The sequence below is a fragment of the Heliconius melpomene genome, chromosome 2 (assembly GCF_056956725.1).
Source record: "Heliconius melpomene rosina isolate 202511_hmr_F chromosome 2, ASM5695672v1, whole genome shotgun sequence".
Taxonomy (NCBI): domain Eukaryota; kingdom Metazoa; phylum Arthropoda; class Insecta; order Lepidoptera; family Nymphalidae; genus Heliconius; species Heliconius melpomene.
Window position 1 is genome coordinate 3,393,571 of NC_140390.1, and position 22,933 is coordinate 3,416,503.

At 32.1% G+C, this 22,933-nt stretch overlaps 4 protein-coding genes and 1 long non-coding RNA gene across 5 annotated transcripts; 4 read left to right on the top strand and 1 right to left on the bottom strand.

Annotated features, from left to right (window-relative positions):
• Positions 1–41: 41 nt before the first annotated feature.
• Pis (phosphatidylinositol synthase) lies at positions 42–2,654 on the top strand. Its single transcript, XM_085206675.1, has 4 exons — positions 42–244; positions 320–454; positions 768–1,085; positions 1,455–2,654. Exons 1-4 carry the CDS (start codon positions 196–198, stop codon positions 1,613–1,615), a joined length of 663 nt encoding a protein of 220 aa, XP_085062801.1. The 5' UTR covers positions 42–195; the 3' UTR covers positions 1,616–2,654.
• Positions 2,655–3,672: 1,018 nt separating this feature from the next.
• On the bottom strand, positions 3,673–7,497 carry CCT6 (chaperonin containing TCP1 subunit 6). Its single transcript, XM_085206531.1, has 6 exons — positions 7,198–7,497; positions 6,800–6,999; positions 6,299–6,438; positions 5,559–5,706; positions 5,006–5,199; positions 3,673–4,647 (listed from the first exon to the last, which is right to left on the bottom strand). The coding sequence occupies exons 1-6, from the start codon at positions 7,332–7,334 to the stop codon at positions 3,871–3,873; spliced, it is 1,596 nt and encodes a 531-aa protein (XP_085062657.1). The 5' UTR covers positions 7,335–7,497; the 3' UTR covers positions 3,673–3,870.
• Positions 7,498–8,275: 778 nt separating this feature from the next.
• unc-45 (unc-45 myosin chaperone) lies at positions 8,276–11,394 on the top strand. Its single transcript, XM_085206454.1, has one exon. The coding sequence runs from the start codon at positions 8,479–8,481 to the stop codon at positions 11,299–11,301; it is 2,823 nt and encodes a 940-aa protein (XP_085062580.1). The 5' UTR covers positions 8,276–8,478; the 3' UTR covers positions 11,302–11,394.
• An 812-nt stretch (positions 11,395–12,206) lies between these two features.
• On the top strand, positions 12,207–16,697 carry MEP-1 (zinc finger protein MEP-1). Its single transcript, XM_085206466.1, has 2 exons — positions 12,207–12,547; positions 13,175–16,697. The coding sequence occupies exons 1-2, from the start codon at positions 12,526–12,528 to the stop codon at positions 15,829–15,831; spliced, it is 2,679 nt and encodes an 892-aa protein (XP_085062592.1). The 5' UTR covers positions 12,207–12,525; the 3' UTR covers positions 15,832–16,697.
• Positions 16,698–21,744: 5,047 nt separating this feature from the next.
• LOC146540397 (uncharacterized) lies at positions 21,745–22,892 on the top strand. Its single transcript, XR_014879360.1, has 3 exons — positions 21,745–21,882; positions 22,314–22,347; positions 22,598–22,892. It is a non-coding gene; the product is annotated as an uncharacterized LOC146540397 (long non-coding RNA).
• The last annotated feature ends 41 nt before the right edge of the window (positions 22,893–22,933 follow it).

A 22,933-nucleotide genomic window follows, 5' to 3' on the forward strand; every position in this document is an offset into this window, starting at 1 on the left:
GCAACAACTTTATTGATGTTTTTGTTGATTTGACAATTATAAATGTCATCTTAACATTTACCGATTGGCTATCGGCATTCGGCATTCAGTTTTAGTTTCAACTTTCAGTAGGTTTTTCTCGTCGATTTGTGGGTTTTGTTGTTTAAACTTAGTTAAAAAAAAATCATATACTATCTTGAAGTTCAATTTTGCAGAATGACTGAAACAAAAGAAAACATTTTCTTATTCGTCCCCAATATAATTGGTAAGTTACTCACATTTTATCGTGACCATGTTCTGATTCCTACGATTTGCGTCATTGTTTACTGTTATATTCCAGGATTCGGAAGAGTCATCCTAGCTATAATAGCGTTTTATTTTATGCCGACCCATTGCGTATTGGCATGTACATGTTATATTACATCGGCGTTGCTTGATGCCTTTGACGGTCATGCCGCGCGGTATTTTAATCAAAGTAAGTGCTAAGGCATCTCTTAATCCAATTTATTATTTAATATATATATCAACGGTTACTATCATTCATTGTATATTTCAAGTTATTTCGTGGAACAATGATTATGTTTGATTGACTATTTAATATATTTTGAAATATGTTTCATTAATATCAATTACTAAACGGATTTAGATGAAACTACAGTAATATACCTTATACATCAGAATAGTCTACATAGGCTACAATTATGTGAAGTTTTTGAAAGATTTGCCTAGAATATAACAATAAATTTAAACTGTATACTTATATGTATATGAAATATGATGGATTATAGGTACCAAGTTTGGAGCAATGCTGGATCAACTAACAGACAGAGCTGGGACCGCTGGCCTCATGATGACTTTAGCTACATTCTACCCAAAGTACACTTTCTGGCTTCAATTGTCAATGGCCATTGATATCACTTGTCATTGGCTCTATTTGCACACATCTACCCTGCAAGGGAAAACCTCACACAAATTTATTGATATGTCAGAAAATCCAATAATGCATTTATATTATACCAACAAAAATGTTCTCTTTTTTATGTGTGCTGGAAATGAAGCTTTTTATGCAGCTCTATATGTGATGTACTTCTACTCAGGACCAACAGGTAAGCATTTTAAAACTGATAAATATTTGAGGCTGTTTTAGTGCCATATGACAACATCTGACCGCAAATGCAATTGTTAGCAAGCAAAAAGTGGGCTGAAACAGGTCTGAGATTGTGCTCTCAGAAGAATAATTATATTTTAATTATATGTGATGTGTGACTGTAAACACAATTGTTGGGTTTGATTCCCATGCAAGGAATGAATTATTTAATCATTTCTTTTTCTTGCTCTGGTAACTAGACCAAGCACTGCATAAACATTTTAACAACAAGAATAGATTTACTAATTTAAAAAATTGAAAATTAAATATATTTTTTATTTATAAGTAGATAGTGGACTTAATATAATAAAGATAAATTTATTTTCAGTAATGGGAATGGGCTTATTCAAACTGATAGCATTACTGTCTATGCCGATAGCTGTTGTAAAAGCGGCCATATCAGTTCTGCATGGTATTGTTGCATCTGTCAACCTGTCCATTATTGATGTCAATGAACGAGCTGCGCTAGCTCAGAAACAAAACAACTAACTACATTATACCACATAAATATATTATACCATGATTTTTAACTATGTAAGGCAAAATGAAAATTTAGGAAATTAATTATGCTCTTAGATTTATTGCAAACTTTCAAATATTTTAATGTATTGGCAAAAAAAAATATGTATATTGAATGTGCAGATTTTGCAGAATAGAGAGAGTCAACAGATTATTTCTCAAATTTGGAAAACTGTTTTTTTTTTATTGAGGCTCTTGTGGTGCAAGTGGCAGAAACTTGCAACTGTAAACATCTAAAACAAACGCAAACTAGGCAACCAACCTGCAATGTCCTTGTGACATTGCAGGTTGGTTGCCTAGTTATCAAATTAATTATTTGATGGAAAGGGGAGAACAGTGTGTCCTAAGTGGGAATTGAGTGTCCTAACATTAGGGGTCTAGGTTCTCTCTGTCTACCATACTATATACAGGATACAGTGTATAAAGAAAAAAAAATGATTTTATGCACAATTAAGTACACCTATGTATGTCAGTATATGAAAATATTCATTAATCAACATTAACCTACCTTGATTGTTCTAATAACACACTATTTATTTATTGTTCTCTTACATTATGTCAATAAGGTTAAATATTTAAATAATTTGGAAAGGTATTACAAAAAATCACTGGAAAATAGAAGAGGTATATAGGTAAAAAGTGTTAAAAACAAATTACTGTCAATATTAAATGTGATGGCCTTACAAAGAAAGATAATGTGCAATTCCTATAGCTGATTATTTTTATTGATCTTCAAGAATTAATATTCCTTAACTCAGTGATATAATTTACATTACATGTATATGAAATATAAAAATGATGTTACAATGTTAAGTATTTATTTAGGTAATGGCTTTATTTTTAAGGATTTAAATTTGGATTAAGTTATTAATTATGTGATGATAAAAGAACCTAATTTATGTATTGGAAAACATTTAAATGTATTGACTTTTCATCAATTCGTAAACAAATAATTTAATTTGATTTATATGAATAAATCAGCATTTATTATTAAAAAATCTCAAATATATTCTTTTGTTTTTATAGCTAATTTTAGGTACTTCTTTGAGAATCATATTCTCAAATAACATTTTAATAAGTATCAACCATGTTTAATTCTGGTTATTCTGTTTACTTAAGTACACATCAGTTATCTTTATTAGATGTAGTTTAAAATAGCGATAGTATATCTCTATATTTATCTTATTTATTTGTATATCGTTTTTTTTTTCAGAATGAACTTATTACTTCATTCAAAATTCATATTTTTTGCGTATGGATTTGTCTAACTGGAAAACCAACTTGTTATAAAATTTCAGGGGGCATTGTTTATTTGTAGTCTGCAAATATGGTTTGTCACAAAAAATTATAGTCATAGGTACAAGAGGTGTAGTTATGTCAAATAAGGAATGTATGCCGGCAGACAAAGAGCAGTATCTCTGTACACTCCCACAAAGGCAAAGCTTAGCTTAGCTGTTTAAATTTTTCTTTTATTTTCTCACAATGTTTATTTTTTTTATTTTTTCATAGATTTATAAGCATTTAATTTTCATTATTAATCTTGATATTGTTTTATAAACTGTATTTGTGTCTCTTAGAAAGATATTTATTTATAGTAATAATTGGAAACTAGTCAATGTTAAGCAACAAAATATTTTATTAAAGTACATACCGATATAGTGTATACCGTATTTCCTTAATAAATGTAATAAAAAATAGAGTTTTTTATTTATTATATTTCTTTAGTTCCACGCTTCATCCCGCATAACGGGCATTTTCAAGAAATGGAGATTTGAATAGCGGACCTTGACAGCACCCTTCATGTGGAAATGAAATTGACTTCATTCTATTGTGGAGATTGAACCCACAATCATTCCTTTATAGTCAAACATCATTTTTCTATGCATACAGTGGGTGTTGGATAGTCATAAGTCAAAGTGACTTGTCATTGAACATTATTTAATGCATACATACACCATGCACTAACAAATATTAATCCATGATACATTAAGACTTTGAGAAAGAAATAGAAAATAAAAACAACACATTTTTTAGTTAATATTATATATTCTAATTAGAATAATGTTACAATATTTTTAATCAAGCTCTCAAAGCATAAGTTCAATCAATGTAACTTAAAAAAACAATTTAAATGCAAGTGTTGCACGCAAAATAAATGTTAAAGATAAGTAAAGCAAATATTTGTGTAAATGTGAACATAATATAATTAATTTAATGATTTATTATTATCCTTTGAGGCTGGACATGCCAGCTCTCATGATTTCATCCACTAGTAGAAGGTTGCTAGCAATTACTGAACAGGAATTAAGTATTTGTTTCTTAACAATATAATTGTCATACACTCCCAAATCGACTGGTTTGAAAGCTTCACCAGAGCTCAAGTCCAAACCAATTGGGTCAGGGCTTAAGCGAGACTCCTCTTGCAATTTCACAATAGTATCCTGAGCATCATATCCAGAGTTAACAGCAAGAGTTTTTGGGATAACCAGTAATGCCTCAGCGTAAGCTTGGATTCCAAGACGTGATTTTCCTTTAACAGTGTCTTTGAATTTTTGAAGTTCCATATTGGCCTTGATTTCGAAGGCACCTGCTCCAGGAACAACACATTTGTCTTCGATAGCGTTGTTGATGGCTCGAAGACCATCACGAACTGCATCCTTAATCTGCGCTAGTGTGTGCTTATTGGGACCCTTCATGAGAATAGTCACTGACTGGGGGTTTTTGCATTCCTCAACAAATGTATACTTTTCTTCCCCAAGAATATGTTCATATACTACGCCTGCATATCCTAGGACTTCTTCGTTGAGGTCTTCAACTGAGTTCATGGCTATACCGCCGCAGGCGAGGGCCAAACGCTCCATGTTACGCCTCTTGGCCCTACGCAATGCAATAATGCCTTCTTTAGCGAACGCGTCCAGGGAAAGAGGATCTACTCCCTTCTGATTGATCACTACAAACGTCTTGTCAGTACCGTCGCAAACTTTCTTCTTCAATGCAATGATCTGAAAAGATTTAAAACATTTAATTGTATTGTTTCATGTCTCTAAATCTGATTAAGGGATAATATAAACTATATACATATATATTTTTTCAGCTACACCATGTATCCCGCGCTTAGCAGGGTAGGCAGAGGGAACCTAATGTTAAGGCACTCCAGTTCCCATTTTCCGAAGAATTCTGGAATGCTTGTTGGCGGAACCCAACGCCGCGCTTTACCACGACACAAGTGCGACGGCCTCAAAGTAAAAATTATTTAAAAAATCAAAAGCACATTGATGTACACACACAATATGTACAGGCGCAATATGTACAGGTACTATATATGTACATGTACAACACGTGCAAGTTATAATATATTACCTTCTTAACTCTCTGGTCAATAAATTCTCTTTCAGCTGCCACCAACTTCTCTCTGTCCTCTGCTGACTTGTAGAAGAAGCCAGAATTCACTTCTGTCTTTTCATATTCAAGAGACACATTGCAAGTTAGAATGTAGGCATTCTCAACGCGTTTCGGCATATCAGGGTGACGGGCACCATGGTCCATTACAATACCTATTAAAAGAATTAATATGTATAAAAAAATATATGTTGAGGGATCTGAACTAGTGTCTCTGGACACATATACTCAGTGTGCTATGTAAATTCTTTGTAAATGTTTAAAAATATGGTATGTAAATTGTTCCTTGGTTGGTTTGTCACAACACAGGGTCTGACTGTAAACACGATTGTGGGTTCAGTTTTCACTTGTGGTGATGGATTAACTTCATTTCTTTACTCTGGTTTGCCTTATCCTTTTTCCATAAAAAAAAAAGAGAGGTGGTGACTCCTGCTAACAATATCTGGCAAATTGGTGCAGTGCACGGGGAACATTGTTATACTAAGTTCTACTACTAGCGATAATAAATAACTACCTTTAATTAGGGAAGTTTCAGTAGCAGTCTTATGCTGCATTTCCATAAGTTCCACCATATGTAAGTCTACTGGCTTGCCCGGTGTACGGATTGCTAATACTGCATCCACACAAGCGTCAGTTAATACATCAGCTAAACTTGAATGTACCTGTAAAAATATTAATATATACAGGATGTAACACGATCAACGGATCATGGGATGTCTAGCTTCACACTATATTCTGTATATGTGCAGAATACAGTGTGAAGATTAATTAGGCAAGAGAGAATCTGGGTACCAAAATCTTGACACATTTCTTGTTGAGTGGCAGAACTGAATAACGCAGTTTGTCACATTTACGGACATTTACGGAAGCAGGAAATTAAAATGTTAAATATTTCATTCCTCGGAGTGGGAATCAAAACCACAACTGTCGCGTTTACAGTCATATGCTTGTGCCACTGCTTCAGGACAACCTCAATTAATAAATAAGTAAATCACAAATGGTACAATCTAAGTGAAAGGTAGAGTTAAAATGATAGTTTTACTAATTTAATATGATTATAATGATTTTAAGTTAAGTTAAAACAGTTTGTAAATTCTGAATGAAGGGTTTAGTTTTATTATGTACTTTTTTGTTAGTATCAAATATTAAGTTCAAATCCCTCTACATAAAAAAATATATGTCTTGTAAGTAAATATTTTTCTTAAGTGTAAAATAAAATTTTTACAATATAACATTAGTATCTGATATACATACCTTTGTTTTTAAAGAAGTTCTGGCAATATCTACAAGGTTTTCTCTCTTCACATCAATTGGAATTTTCAAGGATTCTAAGATTTCTAATGCCTTATTACGTGCAACATCAAAGCCTTCAGTAATAATTCTTGGATGCAAACCTAAAACAATAATTATTATCTATATAATAAAAATAACAAAATAAATAAAATTTGTTAGCTTCATACATAAGCCCTCATAGGGTAGCCAAAGAGGCCCTGGAGCCACAGAGGCACCCATTCTTTGTTTTGTGTTCAACTTTAATTTTATTCAACACTGCATTTTGTCTTAGGAACAAAGTGGCAGAATAAAAATAACTCAATTAGGTATTCCTAAGTGGGATTGAACTCACAACCATCGTTTTTGATGCTTTCTCATTGTGTCACAGTGCTTTTAAAAAATAATTTAGGTAATATAATGAAATTTATACAATTATTATATATATATTTGTAAGAGTTATATTAATAAAAAATATATCAATACCTTCACTAATGTAAATATCAGCCTGTTTAAGAAGTTCGCCTATTAATAGCACTGTTGATGTAGTGCCGTCGCCTGTTGCGTCGTCTTGGGCAGTGGAAGCGCGGGCAATGAGCGAGGCTGTAGGGTGTTGAATTTGCATTTCATGCAGCAACACGTTGCCATCTTTAGTGATTTTAATATCACCTGACCCGGATACCAACCTTTAGGAGAGAAAACGAAAAATCATGTCTACGAATAGTTGAATGCCGGCACTCGACACATGTTTTTATATCAGCTTATAATAAAAAGAGCTTTAGTTGTAACAATGTAATTTTGTAAGTAATTATAAATTATATAAATAATATTTTATTTTTTAATATAAAAAAGATTTTAAATACTCTGAAAAGGATATAACTTACATTTTCATAGTGCCTTTGGGGCCGAGGTTAGTTTTCATGACATCTTGAATACCTTTTGCAGCGCTTATATTTACAGCTAGAGCTTGTGCAGCTCTCGCAAATTCAGCTTTAGGGTTAAGTAAGCTAATTGCAGACATATCTCAAGTTTCTTTATAAAATCTCGTAAAACAGAAAGCAAGTTTTAAAATTAGTGATCACAAAAGTCACACTTTATGATTTCACAAAGACCACAGATAGCACAAGTTTTAACTCTTAAGTGCACAAAAAACGATACGTATGATATACCGTTCTTACGATACTGTACTAGTGATGTTCTGGGATTGTTCTGGCTAGATTTACAGTTCCGAAACATGAATGAGTCATTTTAGGTTCAAAATAATTCTTCTTATATACTTATTTAGAAAATCTACAAAAATTTGAACGTAGCGGAATTTGAAACCGCACCTATTGCAAACTGTCCAAGTGCTTTGACCAACTAAGCCATACGTTCTCATCAAGCTACATCAAAATTCTTATTCGCTTGTTGCAACTTATTCATGTTCATAGTATCTCTGTAAGGAGATTTTTACAAATTTCTACTACCCAAAGTAATTGCTTAATATTATCGTTTGGCAAGAGGGAATACTATTTATTTAATATTTTCGACATTTTGAAATGTTATTCTACACTTTAGTACTTTATTTCAAGAGAATTTTACGTTATGCTGTAATTACATTACTTGGCAGAAAATGGGCAACGCAATGTCTTAACACGAGGTTCTCTTTGCCTACCCTACTATGTGCGGGATACAGCGTGAAGCTGATGCTGTAATTATGTTAAAAACCATTGGTTTAGAGTTAATTAGTCCAAATTGAAGAAATTATCAATTAATAAAGTATAAAACTAAAATATTAAATTAAGAAATAAAAATGTTAAATGTCAAATTTACTTCATAATAACGAATAAAAAATATATACCGTATACAGTAAACATTATTATTTTAAAAGATTTTGAATTATACTTTCTAACTTCAAGGCCCTTTGTTTGCAAAAAAATATTTACAATAGAGTTAATGTAAACTTATTTGTCAGCTTGTTTGTCAGTGTCAAGTGTCAACTTACATATATTTAGTGTGCACTATGGATTCAATAGGACGAAAATAAAATTCTATTTTAAACTTATATGTATTAAATTTACGAGAGGTTACTAGAAATTTCGTCAAATATATAAAAGCTGCGCTGATGAAACTCGTTCAACATAAATTAAATAAGTTCTATTCATAAGTGACAAAAAGCTTACACAATGATTAATCAAACAGAAGCTGAAAGTTTAAAAAATAAGGGCAATGAAGCTTTTAAAGCCGAGAACTATGAAGAAGCCATATCGCTTTATACTAAGGCTATTAACGTTGCGGAGAAAGATTCACGTGAGTTGGCTACATACTTGAAAAATAGAGCTGCAGCTTATCTTAAATTGAAAGAATTCAATAAAGTTATAAAAGATTGTGATATTGCTTTGCAAATCATTCCTGAAGATCCGAAGACTCTATTTCGACGATCACAAGCCTTAGAATGTCTAGAGAGATTTGAAGAGGCTTATAGAGATGCTAGGGCAATTTTTACAGTAGATCCCACAAATAAAGCTGTACAACCAGTATTAACCCGTTTATATGCACTAGTTCAAGAAAGAATAAAAAATGCAGAACAAACAAGTAGCAAAGTGGAGCAAATGTTTAAAATTGCATTTGAAATGAGTGAAGATAAAGATAAGCGTGAAAAAGCTATGTCTAATTTACTTGTGTTATCTAAAGAAACAACAGGTGCTGATATAATGGTAAAAAATGGTGTTATTCATAAAATTCAGAAATTGGTTAAAGTAGAGAAGAATTTAGATATATATGTTAATGCTATAAGAGTAATTGGACAACTTTGCAAAAGAAGTGTTGAAAGGACTAAGGAGGTCATTAATGTAGTTGGTATTCCATGGTTCTTAGAGATAATTGACAGTGAAGATGAAGAAAGAGTTGCTGCTGCTCAGTATTGCTTACAGGTAATATTAAACACATTTTCAGGCATGGACACTAAAAAAGAAACCAAGCCTGACCAGCAATTGTGTGAACAATACAAAAGTGAAATTGATACACTTCTTACTTGTCTTACATATTCAATAACTAATAGAATTATAACTGGTAATGCTCGAGATGCCATTATAGAATTAATTATGAAAAATTGCCATTACAATACTTTGAATTGGGCTGAAAGGTTTGTAGAAATTAGAGGATTGCAACGTTTACTAGATGTGTGTAGTGAACTAGAAGAATACAAATATGAGTCAGCCATGAATATCACTGCTTCATCTCGCACTATAGCTGCTGCTTGTCTAGCACGTATTTATGAAAATATGTATTATGATCAGGCAAAAGAGAATTTCAATAGTCAAATAGATGACTTTATTAAAGAGAAACTTCTAACCCCAGATTTAGAATCCAAAGTGAGAGTAACAGTGGCCATTACATCTCTTTTACGGGGGCCATTGGATGTTGGAAACTATGTTATTTCAAAAGAAGGTATAATAGAAATGATTTTGGTTATGGCACAAACTGAAGACTTATTGCAGCAGAAAGTTGCCTGTGAATGCTTAATTGCTGCAGCATCCAAAAAGGATAAGGCAAGGGCTATCATTAATAAAGGTGTTGATATTCTGAAAAGCTTATATTCAAGTAAAAATGATGCAGTTCGAGTGAGAGCACTTGTAGGATTATGTAAGGTTGGGAGCTTTGGAGGAGATGATGCTTCTATACGTCCCTTCGCAGATGGATCAACAAAAAAACTAGCAGAAGCTTGTAGAAGATTTTTAGTTAATCCAGCTAAAGACAAAGATATGAGAAAGTGGGCTGCAGAAGGACTTTCATATTTAACTTTGGATGCAGATGTCAAAGAAAAACTGGTTGATGACAAACCAGCAATTCAAGCATTAATTGAACTTGCCAAAACAGGTGACCAGTCTTGTTTGTATGGTGTAGTTACAACTTTAGTTAATTTATGTAATGCTTATGAAAAACAAGAAATGATGCCTGAAATGTTAGAGCTTGCAAAATTCGCAAAACATCATATTCCAGAACAGCATGAATTAGATGATCCTGATTTTGTTAATAAAAGATTAACAGTTCTTTGTAAGGCTGGTGTTACATCCGGCTTAGTAGCTTTGGCTAAAACAGAAAGTCATAATTCAAAGGAATTGATTGCCAGAGTTCTTAATGCAATATGCAATTTACAAGATTTGAGAGGTATTGTAGTCCAACAAGGTGGAGCAAAGGTTTTAATTCCAATGGCATTGGAAGGCACTGACAATGGCAAGAAACAGGCAGCACAAGCTTTAGCAAGAATTGGAATTACAATCAATCCAGAAGTAGCTTTCCCTGGACAACGAAATTTGGAAGTTGTGAGACCTTTAGTAGCCTTGTTGCATCCCGAATGTACAGCATTAGAGAACTTTGAAGCACTTATGGCACTTTGTAACTTGGCAGGAATGAATGAGACTACCAGAAACCGTATATTAAAAGAAGGTGGCTTGTCAAAAATAGAGCTCTATATGTATGAAGATCATATGATGTTACAGAGAGCTGCTACACAGTGCATTTGCAATTTGGTTCAATCAGAAGAAGTAATTAAATCATATGAAAGTAATAATGACAAAACTAAATATTTGTACCTATTATGCCAGGAAGAAGACATTGATACTGTATTAGCAGCCTGTGGAGCGTTATGTATGCTAACATCTATTAGCAAAATCTGTTGCAGAAAATTACTTGATCTGCAATCCTGGGTAGAATCGCTGAGATGCTTATTAGCCAATCCTAATCATGAAATTCAGTTTAGAGGTGTTTATATGCTTTTTAATATCATTAATGATGACAAAGATGTAGCTTCTAAAATATTTGAAACAGATGTGATGGAAATTTTAATGGCACTCACTAAAGTAACTAATCCTGAACAAAAACGAATCAAAGACCATGCTGAAAAATGTTTGGCAGCAGCTGAGGATTTGGGAGTCATTAGAAAACCGGATGAAGGATCTATTGTTGATAACATCCAAGAGGAAGCTGTTGAAGACGATGAGGAATAAAAATAAAAGTCATATTTCCATAAGCTGAGTAGTTATTATTGTTAGTGTGAGATTGTCTATTTATTGTTATTTGAAATAAATTTTTTACTTATTTTTTACTTTTTTTCCTATTTGCTATTCTGTTAATTTCATTTTGTCATAAACTTTTTTAATTACTATTAAGTACATTACATTATTACATTAGTGAGCAAAATAATATTATTTATGTAATATTTTTTTAAGATGGTAACTATGTATTTCCACAGATTATATAAATTAATATTTTAAGATTTGAATACATAATAATGTAAAGATTTTTATTACATTTAATTAACTAAATACATTCCAAAATTTTTATATTACAATGCTTATTATATATACTATTACTCCAGGCAATGCTTCTACGAGTTTACAATTTACATAAAGTATGTGAAACTTCACATATATATGGAACTAGAGAATTTGAACACTATTTAAATGAACTTACATATTAAAATTACTATAAAAATATATTTTAAAATGTTTTATTGCTTATATACTTAATATTTTTAGCATAAATGTTATAATATTTAACAGACAATTCAGACTCAGAGATACTAGTGAAAACTGTCATTGAATTCTAAATAGTTAATACTCTGCCTATTTTAAAAATATATCGCGCGTAAATAAAAATTGAAATATTTTCTTTAAAGTATTACAATAACATATGTGTGGAATTTACAGTAAATCGGTCGTAGTGATTACAAAAAGATTTTTGATGATTTTTTTTTAAATAACGTAAAGATTTTTTTTTAATTATTAACAAAATAATAAAAGAAATACATAATCAAAAATTTATTCTTCATAAATAATGTGTATATATTTTTTTTACTGATTGGACTATAGAGTAGACACCCTGTGTCGCGTCCTTTCCCCACCTAGATCTGCTTCTCAGCTTAAGCAAAGGTCTTTTCTGTGTCGATTTCATTCGTGTGCACCTTTAATATTTTAATATACTGTTATAAAATTATTGATATTGTAAATTATTTTTCAGAAAAAATATATGAAAATATAAACTAAAATTAAAAATATATTGTAAAAATAGAATTTTAGAGTATGTTGTTGTAAAAGAAGCCGCGGCGTCTATTTTATCCGTAGAAAATGACGTTGTTAAAAACCTTTTAAATTGACAGCTTGATTTGGTTTGGTTTCCGCTACTGTGCTATTGTGCTATTTTTTTGATTTTTCGTTAAAAATCTCGAGAAAATGTCTATATCGACGGCCACAGGTACATAAAATGATTAATTACATATTTGTATAATTGAAATTTGTTGTCTTTTTTTATATTTGTCATCAAACATGATCAAACTATGTTTTCGGAGTAATGCCATGGAATCCCATATGGCGGTCCTCACTCCACATGATTTAATGACGCTACGTAACGAAATAATATATTTCTTAATAAAGCCTTTCTTAAAACAAGCAAGTTACACTATTTTAACGACCTAATTTAGAGGTTAAATGTAAAGCTTAGTTACGTTAGGTTAATATTATATTCTACTTTTTTCTTTTTCTGGCGTCTGCTGAGTGCTGACGCCGGACTTATAGACTTTGGGTTGTCTTAATGAATAATATATTATTCTTATCCTTCCATTTTATTTATTTTGAATAGTAAAGTAAACAAAATAATTAGATATAATAATTTGTATATTAATAGTACTCAGGAACATTATGATAAATATAAAATAATATATATTACTACAAAAAGACCTGAAATCAAAAAGCAATAATGTGAATGTGTAGATTTAAGGGTTTCACTTTTTTATGTGAAGTAGTTTTTGGTACATGAAAAATATACTTATATCTTTTGTAATTTTGAACAGTTTCATAATACATGTCACTTTTTAAATTACAGATGAACGCACAGAAGGTGATGATGACACATCACAAGGAAGCCACCCTAAAGAGGATACTAGTGATTCAGAAAATGAAAATGAAAATGAACCTCAAAATCAAAATGGAGGTTCTGTCAGCCCTGAAGTTCATGAAATCACAAGTGATGAGGAAGATTGTATAGTGACTAATGAAGATGAAACATCAAATTCTAGTACTGAATCAAATGATAGTTCAGATGGATCCCAACAAAGTAATAAAGATAGAGATAAAGAAAAAGATGAACAGCCTTTAGAAAATGGTGGAGAAGAATCTGATGTGGAAGAAGTTACTATTGAAGATCCATTAAATCAATTCCACGGGAACAAGACCAAACCCATAATTATTAATGACACAAAAAAATTGACAAATTTGGCATCAAAACAAACAGATTCAATCGATGGAGAACAAAATAAGGAGCCTACTGTTGTTATAATAGATACAAACTCCATATTGTCTGGCAAGGGCTCTACATCAGTACAAAATAAGACAAGTACCAGCCTTATTGATGCTCAAAATTTATGTCAAAGCATTGCTGCCCGTGGAACCACAATAACTCCTATTAGTTGCAAATCTAGCACTAATAATTCTAGAGCTAGTCAAAATAATACATCAGCTGCCCAACCAAATATATTACCATCATTGACAGATGACATGTTTGTAGTAGAAGCTCCTTCATTTATTGTTCCTTATGTGTATGAAAAACCATCCGTTAAACCATTTAGGGAGTTTGTTGATAAATTAGGTAAAGAGCTAGAAGAAATCAAATTAAAAGAAGACCAAGAAAAGTTAGAAAAAGAAAAGGCAGAGAAAGAAAAAAAAGAAAAACTAAGAAAAGAGCGTATTGAAAGAGGAGAAGATGTTGAAGATGAAGTGGAAAGCGATACTGAGAACAAAAAAGCCGAAGAGCTTTCTAATGATAAGAAACTGAAGGAAGAGAAAAAACAACGGCGAAGACGTCGAAATGAGGATGATGATGACTCCTGGGATGGCGAGTCATCTAGTGAATCTGAAGAGGATGGTCTCAGTGATGATGAAACTGTGGTTATTAAAGACAGAGATGATGTTATAGACGATGTCAAAGACCCAATTAATATGGTTATTAAAGGTATTGCTGGTAAAAACGATAGCTACTTTGACTGTTCATTAGGTCAGTTTTTTATAAACATAGGTAATAATTTAGTGCAGGAATATGTCCAAAGTGATTTGCTAAAAACACAAAACAGGAAACTTTACAAAGAAAAGAAGTCTGGTCGCAGTACAAGAGCCACCGAAACTGCTATAGCATCTTTAACTCAAAATCTTGCATACAGCAAAAAACTAAATGCTCCTTATGCTCTGGAGCAAAAACGATGTGATTTTTGTAGTTTTAAAACGGAATCTGTTTTAGTTATGTCTCATCATTTGGAGGCTCCTCATATGAAAAACAATATATATAAATGTAACACATGTGCATTTGAAATACGAAGTCCTCATGATATTCTGTATCATATGGAAGCGGAACATAACATTAGGGGACGATTGGAAAGAGCTCCTGCATATCAACAGTGTCCTAGTTGTCACTTTGAAGACAACAGCAAGACAAAATTGGCACGCCACCTTATTGCATGTGCTAAGAAGTTTAAACCCGAATTTAATCTTGGACCACCTCTGGAATGGGAGCCCCCAGCAAAAATACCAAAGCTTTCTAGGGCACGCAATAGTGTAGTTGGGTCTTATCAGTCTGGATTCAATAGATCACAGGTAGCAATGAATCCTGTTGGTAGACCCTCTATAAACATGTCCAACACTCCTGTTCCTAGTATGCCAATTCTGGGAAGACCTAGAGGCCGGCCACCGCTGGCGGGACCAGCTCGTGCACCTGTTTCAGGCGTGCCTATTATTCGTAGTGGTGTTATGATTATGCACAATAATCAAGCAAGTGGGACCACAATTTCCAATTACCCTCTAATACAAAATAATCAAGGTAATCAATCATCATCAGCCACACCTAAGATATCTATTACACCTCTACCTCGTGCACCACAACCTTCCTCATCAAATACCACACAAAACTCAAAGGCGACTTTTGTTATATGTGAAATTTGTGATGGATACATTAAGGATTTGGAACAATTACGAAATCATATGCAATGGATACACAAAGTGAAAATCCACCCTAAAATGATTTACAATAGACCTCCCTTAAATTGCCAGAAATGTCAGTTCAGATTCTTCACGGACCAAGGCCTTGAGAGGCATTTGTTGGGTGCACATGGTTTGGTTACAAGCTCTATGCAAGAAGCAGCCAACAAAGGTAAAGATGCAGGCAGGTGCCCAGTGTGTGGTAGGGTTTACCAATGGAAGTTGTTGAATCATGTGTCCAAAGATCATAGTATGACACTAAAACCCGCTCATCTTTCTTATAAATGTACTGTATGCACCGCTACGTTTGGCATGTATAAACAATTTGAAAATCATGTGTATTCTGCCCATAGTGTTGTGGCAAAACGTGTAATAGATAAAAGCAAGACCTCCACCCCACCTACTAAGACTTCGGAAACTGATCCTTTGCTCAAGCCACTCAAAATAAGCGATGAGATCACAATAATACCTCAACCAGCTAAATCGTCAGTGACTATTACTGCCAAGGGCAAATAACATTAACGCCTGGAAGTGTGAATACTGAGTTAGAGCTGTTATATTTCACGAATATTGCTTGTCAGTGATACACTTCCATGTTTTCTGGCAGTATTGTGTAAATAAAGGATTTATTAATACCATTACACATTAAAATATTAATATTGAAATATAAGAAATTTTGTGACAATTTTCATTAACCAAGTGAAATATTATTTGTAAACTGAAAAAAGAATAATTTAAAATACAATGTAAGTTGTAAATTCAATGTATAAATCAAGTAATAAGTGTTTTGTGCCCTGCAATGTTTCTAGTATTCCTAAAATATATCGGTGACTGTGTGCTGTGGTTTCAATGTCACAAAGAAAACTTGAAAAGTTAAGATCTGCAACTTTGCTGTATAATAGATAGTGAATGATATGAATGCGCAAGTTAGGCATTAGTTTTTCCATTAATCATTGATAAGTAATTTATTTGCAATTTGTTATTGTATAATCTGTGACAACTATAAATTATTGTCTGCCTACTTTATTTAATATGTAATACTTATTTTCATCTGAATTTATTTCAGAAAAATGTATTATAATATAACTTAGGTAGACATTAATGATAAATGATATACTAAGTAAGGTGTTAGTTAAGATTGTATTGTAGATTTAAATTATAAGTGCATAAGAATGTATCGATTACACCGCTGATTCTTTCGATTCCCGCCAAAATGTCCACATTTTGGATACAAATTTGCAAAACACAACGGTCTTATTTAATTCTGATCTCAGGTTAGACTGGAGTGTTGATTTGGTAAAAGTTTACTAAATTGTTAACGTACTTATAGAACTGAAATGATGTATTTTTTTTATTTAATAAAAAAGACCATTGTAAGTATATTGACATTTTTTCTTTTAACAAACAGTGACTTACGTCGATTTTATATATATATATATATATATATATATATATATATATATATATATATTACTTTAAAAAGGTTTAACAAAAAATATTTTTGCATAAAAAAATTTAAAGTAATACTTTTAACTTTTTTAAAATAATTAATATTAATTATCATTTATTTGTAATATTATTAATATTAATGAACATTTCTGTTTAATATTAAAACAAATTTTATAGGTCTGCTTTAAAAAAATCCTAAAAAGTTCCTTGCCCTATCTTGACTTCGCCATTTTGTTCTCGAATTTTCGAGACCGAGGCGCACTGTTCTATACATGAATCTCTATAACTATTTCATAACACCGTTATTTAGAGAATACATATCGAAAGACGGGAGAGAGAAAGAGAGCTCGACTAAACCCAACAAAACCATGTAGCTATCTCGTTCTATCATTTTCGTATCGCCAACCGATCGCGTAGTCCCTGTTATATAAAATGCTATACAACATACATATAATATACTTCGTCTGTACCTATGTGCTTTTTATAGGTAAATATTTAAGAGACCGCTTTTTTACCCTGGTATTTGATATTTCATATTCGCGTTTGTTCAACTTGCTGTTTACATTTAGTTAGGCGTATTAGTTTAAATAAATAAAGTAGTAAAAGTAGAATATAATTGGAAGAGCCGTAATATAATATATATGTAGTCTTGTATAGCAAATATAGTATAGGATGTCGCTGAAGTTATTGATTGAACTCTCAGACTCTCTGGAAACGGTAAATTCTAGATAGACGGAAGGAATACCGTATAATAGGTATAATAGAAATTACAAGTGGAAGATAGATCAATGCCTTGTTTTAAATTATTGTAATGATATCTTAACGATAGTTTGCACAGTTCGATTTGTTTTAGAAATTATATTTTCGACAAAAATAACGACATTTTATTATAATAAAATCATCAAAAAAGAAACGGAGAATTTTAGTTATTAGTACTACCTACCATTCTACACTTCGCAAAGAAAATTCTATTTTAGAAAACATAACAAAATACTTTATCTTACTTTATAGCGCTACGCTTAAAATATAACAAAACGAAACTAAGGAAAACGTAATGGACGCAGGAATAGGGGGAGCCGGGTAGGTCGTGCCCACCCCAGAAATTGTATATTTTCATGCATAATAAATTGTGAGAATTCTCAAGTAGTCTTTTACTTCGTTAATTTCATCACAATTCGTAATTTTATTAGTGTATTTACATATCCTAAGATTCAAACTCATACCCAAAGGGAAGCTAGGGATATGTAAATATTAATCTGCTGCGAAATCATATTCTTTGGAGAACTTTTGTATCTCAAACGGAGGTTAGGTATTTCTTTTATTAGAAATACTTGTTTTTGGGGTTCCGTACCTCAAAATGAACCTGAACCCTTAGAGGAACACTGTGTTGTTGTCAAGATCATTTATTTCAAGATCACGTGGAGGTATTGAGCTATAAGGAATATTAAATATAACTTAACTTAAACTTAGCTTAGCTTCATGCTGTATCCCTAGCGGGGTAGTCGGAGAAAACAGACCGCCAAATGCTATGGTCTTTGCATATAGTGTATTAAGTGGAGGACGAGGCTATAAATATGAAAATATTAAATTAAATTAAATTTATTATTATATATATTTATATCTTCTATATATATAAAATCGAAAGGTCACTCACTCATCACGAAATCTTGGAAACTACGAGTGCTAGGAATCTTAAATTTTGCATAGGAGTTATTTATAGGACGTAGGTGCTCGCTAAGACGGGAATTTGCAATATTCGACTTCTAAGGGGTTGTTTTTGGGGTCAAAAGTTTGTATGAAACTTCGTTACTACAAATGCTAGGAGTCTCAAATTTTGCATAGACGTCGCTAGGACGTAGTCATGGAGACAGGAATTAATCTATATATATAAAAGGACTTGTCCTCACTGACTGAGGTAAGACGCACGCACAGCCGTAACCGCTGATGGTAGGAACGTGAAATTTGGACAGATGTTTACTTTCGTAATCTAGCCATCCACTAAGAAGGGATTTTGAAAAATTTTAATCCTAAAGGGGTGAAATAGGGTTTGGAAGTTTGTATGGGAAAAAAATTAAATCGGTCCCGATTTTTATAAAACTTGAAATTTAGATTTTTAAAAGTATTTAATTGAACACGTGTTTCATCGTTTTCTAGAATTCTCCCCCTAAGGGTACAAATAAGGGGTTGAAAGTTTGTATAGATTTTTTTTAAATCGGCACCAATTTTTATAAAATTTGGAATTCAGACTCTTAAAAGTATTTAATTGAACACATGTTTCATGTTTTCTTGAATTCTTCCCCTAAGGGTGCAAATAAGAGGTTAAAAGTTTGTATAGAAAAATCTTTAAAATGCCACCGATTATTATAAAAATTTAAATTTAGACTCTTAAAAATATTAATTTGAACATGTGTATCATGGTTTTCTAGAATTCACCCCCTCAGGGTGCAAATAAGGGGTGGAAAGTTTGTATGGAAAAATCATTAAATCGCCACCGATTTTATGAAATTTGAAATTTAGACTCTTAAAAATATTTCATTGAACACATGTTTCGTGTTTTTTTGGAATTCACCCCTAAATACGCAAGCGAAGCTGCGCGCGTCCGCTAGTAAAAAATAAAATTAAGTCAACGCAATCAAGAAATACGCATCGCTTTTGCTGCATTTTTATATGAAATTCGTCGCGTAATCAAAATGTTTACTTTCCTTAGACCCGAGTTCACTCACTTCTTGCCAAATTTTATAATAAATTATGAAATTTGGCAAGAAGTGAGTGAACTTACAATTCAAATAAAGGCAAAAATAAAAAAAAAAAATTTATAGAATCACCGTTACAATCTTCTTCTTCCTGGCATTAATCCCGGCTATTACCAGGGTCTGCCTTCCTACTTAACCTACTCCACTTTGCACGATCTTTTGCGTCCTCGGTGGTTAGACCATTGGCTCTCATGTCCTGCATCACGACATCCAACCAGCGCTTCCTTGGGCGTCCGGGAGGTCGCGCCCCAGGAACTGGTATAGCAAGGCACTTGCGTCCGACATAGTTCTTAGGCCGGCGCGTAACGTGGCCATACCGTCTCAAGCGACGCTCTTGGAGCTTATCCGCTACGTCACGGACCCCAAGACTACCTCGAATGAATGTGTTGCGTATGCGGTCAGACCGCGTTACGCCGCACATCCACCTCAGCATCTTCATTTCCGTGACGTGAAGCTCCTGAGTGTGCCGAGATAGTGCTGGCCAACATTCGCTGCCGTATAAAAGAACCGGTCGCATGATGCTCTTGTATATCAGCCCCTTGAGCTTGGGCGGTATTCTGCGGTCGCAGACCACACCAGTGACCTCCCGCCATTTGGTCCAGGCAGCGCTTATCCGGCCATGGACACCGTTACAATCATCATACAAAATTAAGTTATAGGTACCTACTTTCCATTATACTTCCCGTTTACCTACATCTTTCGGTAATAGTTTTTTTCGGAACCTCACCGGGTAAGTTCGACTTACACTTGGCCGGTTATTTATTTATTATTTAACAGAAACTAGAAAGAGGCCAGTCGTAGCGTATAAGTGTGTGACGCGACTGGTTGTGGGTTCGATTCGAGGAAATAAAATATTTTAATTTTTTGCTTTGTTGCCGAGGCAAAACCGTGGTGTTAGGTTCAACACTTAATGCCATCAGAGTTCGCCGCAAAATAAGGAACGCAGTATCTTAATACTAGGTTCCCTCTGCTTACCTTGCTGACCCTGCTGTGTGCGGGATACAGCGTGAAGCTATAAATATTTCATTTTCTCGAATGGAGATCGAACCCAAAACCAGTCACACTTTGTGCCACGACTGGTCTCAATATAGAATGTATAAGAATTTCTTAGAATTTCTATTATTTTTATAGTTTAGTTAGACTGTTATGGTTGTTGGTTATATACTTATTGTAGATGTTGATTTTTTATATGTCAATGGAAAATGTTCAACATGCTCAGCAACTTTTGTTAAGAACGCAATGAATTATTTCGTATAGTTTAGCTGGACCACTACATCAGGTGTCGGAGTCTTCAAAATGATATACAGCCTAGATCTGCCCAGGTCTAATAGTCTGCACAACAAAAAAATCATTCAAATCGATCCAGTAAGTAGTTCAGAAGATGTGTTGATGATGTTCAGAAAATTGTAAAAATCGTAGATTCATGTTCTATTTTTATATTACCTTAAATATTTTTTTTCTTATAAAAATATTTACTTTTTCTTTTTTTTACAATAGTAAAATAGATAAAAAAAAATAGATGCCGGCTGCATGAAGCAAAATGTCGCCTTTAACCTTTAATTATGAACTTTTTTTCTCAATTAAGTAATTTGATATTAAAAGCAAAAAATATTTTATGAATAGCTGTAAACAAACTATACGCCCTATTCATTATTTTTTAAAGAATAAAACATTCTACAAATTAAATAAGTGTACGGTATATCATTAAATATGGCATTATTGGTATCTATCTATTTTTTTGTTTCGACAGATGCCAGACCCTCCGCTCACTGTGCGGCGTTGAGTTTCGCCAATCTGCATGAAATGTCTAAAATTCAATCTCAATTATTATGCGTGAAATAAAAATAAAATATGATATCATCTACACTCCCATTGCCCTGGGAGTAGTTATATCGAATTACGTTGTAGCTCAAAGATATCTTATACGGTACTTAGTTATATCAAATTAATTATCATTCATTGAGATTAATGCATTTTTTCACATTCCATCAATTAAATAACAGTACATATATATATTTTCATATATAAATATATAAGATTTATTTTATTTTACATAAATATAATTTAAATTTAAAAATATTTTAGATTTTATGCTATTGACGTTATAAATACTTATAAATAAATTGAATAATATATATAAAATATTATCCTTTTATAATGATATTTAATACAATATTTTTTTAATTATTCATAGACAACTTTACTGTTACCGGTCTAAAAAAAGGAACTCATTAACCTCTATGACACATGTCTTTTTCATATTCATTTTGAATTCTGATTTGAAGAGTAATGGACGGAAGACTGTAATTATTAGTTTATTTTATAAAATTTTCTGGAGCTGAGCAATAAAACACATATTATAAAGGTATTGAATATATTCTTAATTAGTTTTTATATTTAACCTTTTAATGAGACATTTAATACGGTGAACACATGGTAGTCTAACCTCCAATGTTACAACTTGTAACATTGGAGAAGCTTACAAATATTACTTGACAAAGCTTAAAATACTATTTTCTCTTATTTGTTCTTTTTCTGTAAACAACATAGATAAGAAGTAGTAAATTCATTGATAACCTTATCGATTTTTAACATACCTGCCAAAATCAATATTTAAGGCAGATAAGCCACTTGTACCATTTTTTCTAAACATGATAAGTGATGACAAAAAACACGAGCCGAAATGTGTTTTAAATGATTAAACACATGATATTAAATGATAGGTCTGATCGATCATTATAAAATAATAAAGTAAGATATTAAGTAAGTTGTATTAAAAAGATTATTTCTTTACAGGATTAAAGGGTCACTTCACACTTCAGTTATCTAGGTGAGATTTATAATTTTTATCATTTAATGTTAATTTTTAGACCAAATTCATAAAAACATGAAAGAATTGATATAAAAGTATTATGGTTGATTGTTCAAAAGTTAATATGATGATAACCAACACGAGCCGAATGTGTATTTAATGACAACAAAATGATAATTAATGATAGGTCTGATAATATATAATACTTTCCTCCTATTTAAAGCATGTCCTTTCTTGTTACTTACATTCTAACATCTAATATTCACAGATTTCTCCGAGTGTCTAATCGTAGCTACCTGGCCATGGTAAGATTTTATTAATATCTTTTTATCAGTAATTATTGATGTAATTAAATTAATATGATAAGACTTTAATAAAGAGATAGGTTGATTATATATTTATCTAATCTGTTTGTTATTCAACTTACTTTTTTAATTGCTTTATAATATTATAAAAGTGTCAATTATATTCATAAGTATTCTAATTACTATTTATATTATTAAACAATCAAAAATATCATGTAACAAATATATGTATAATTTATTAAAAAGCTTAATAGTTTAGTTTTTTTGTTTTATTTTACACATGGTTCTTTTTAGAAAGA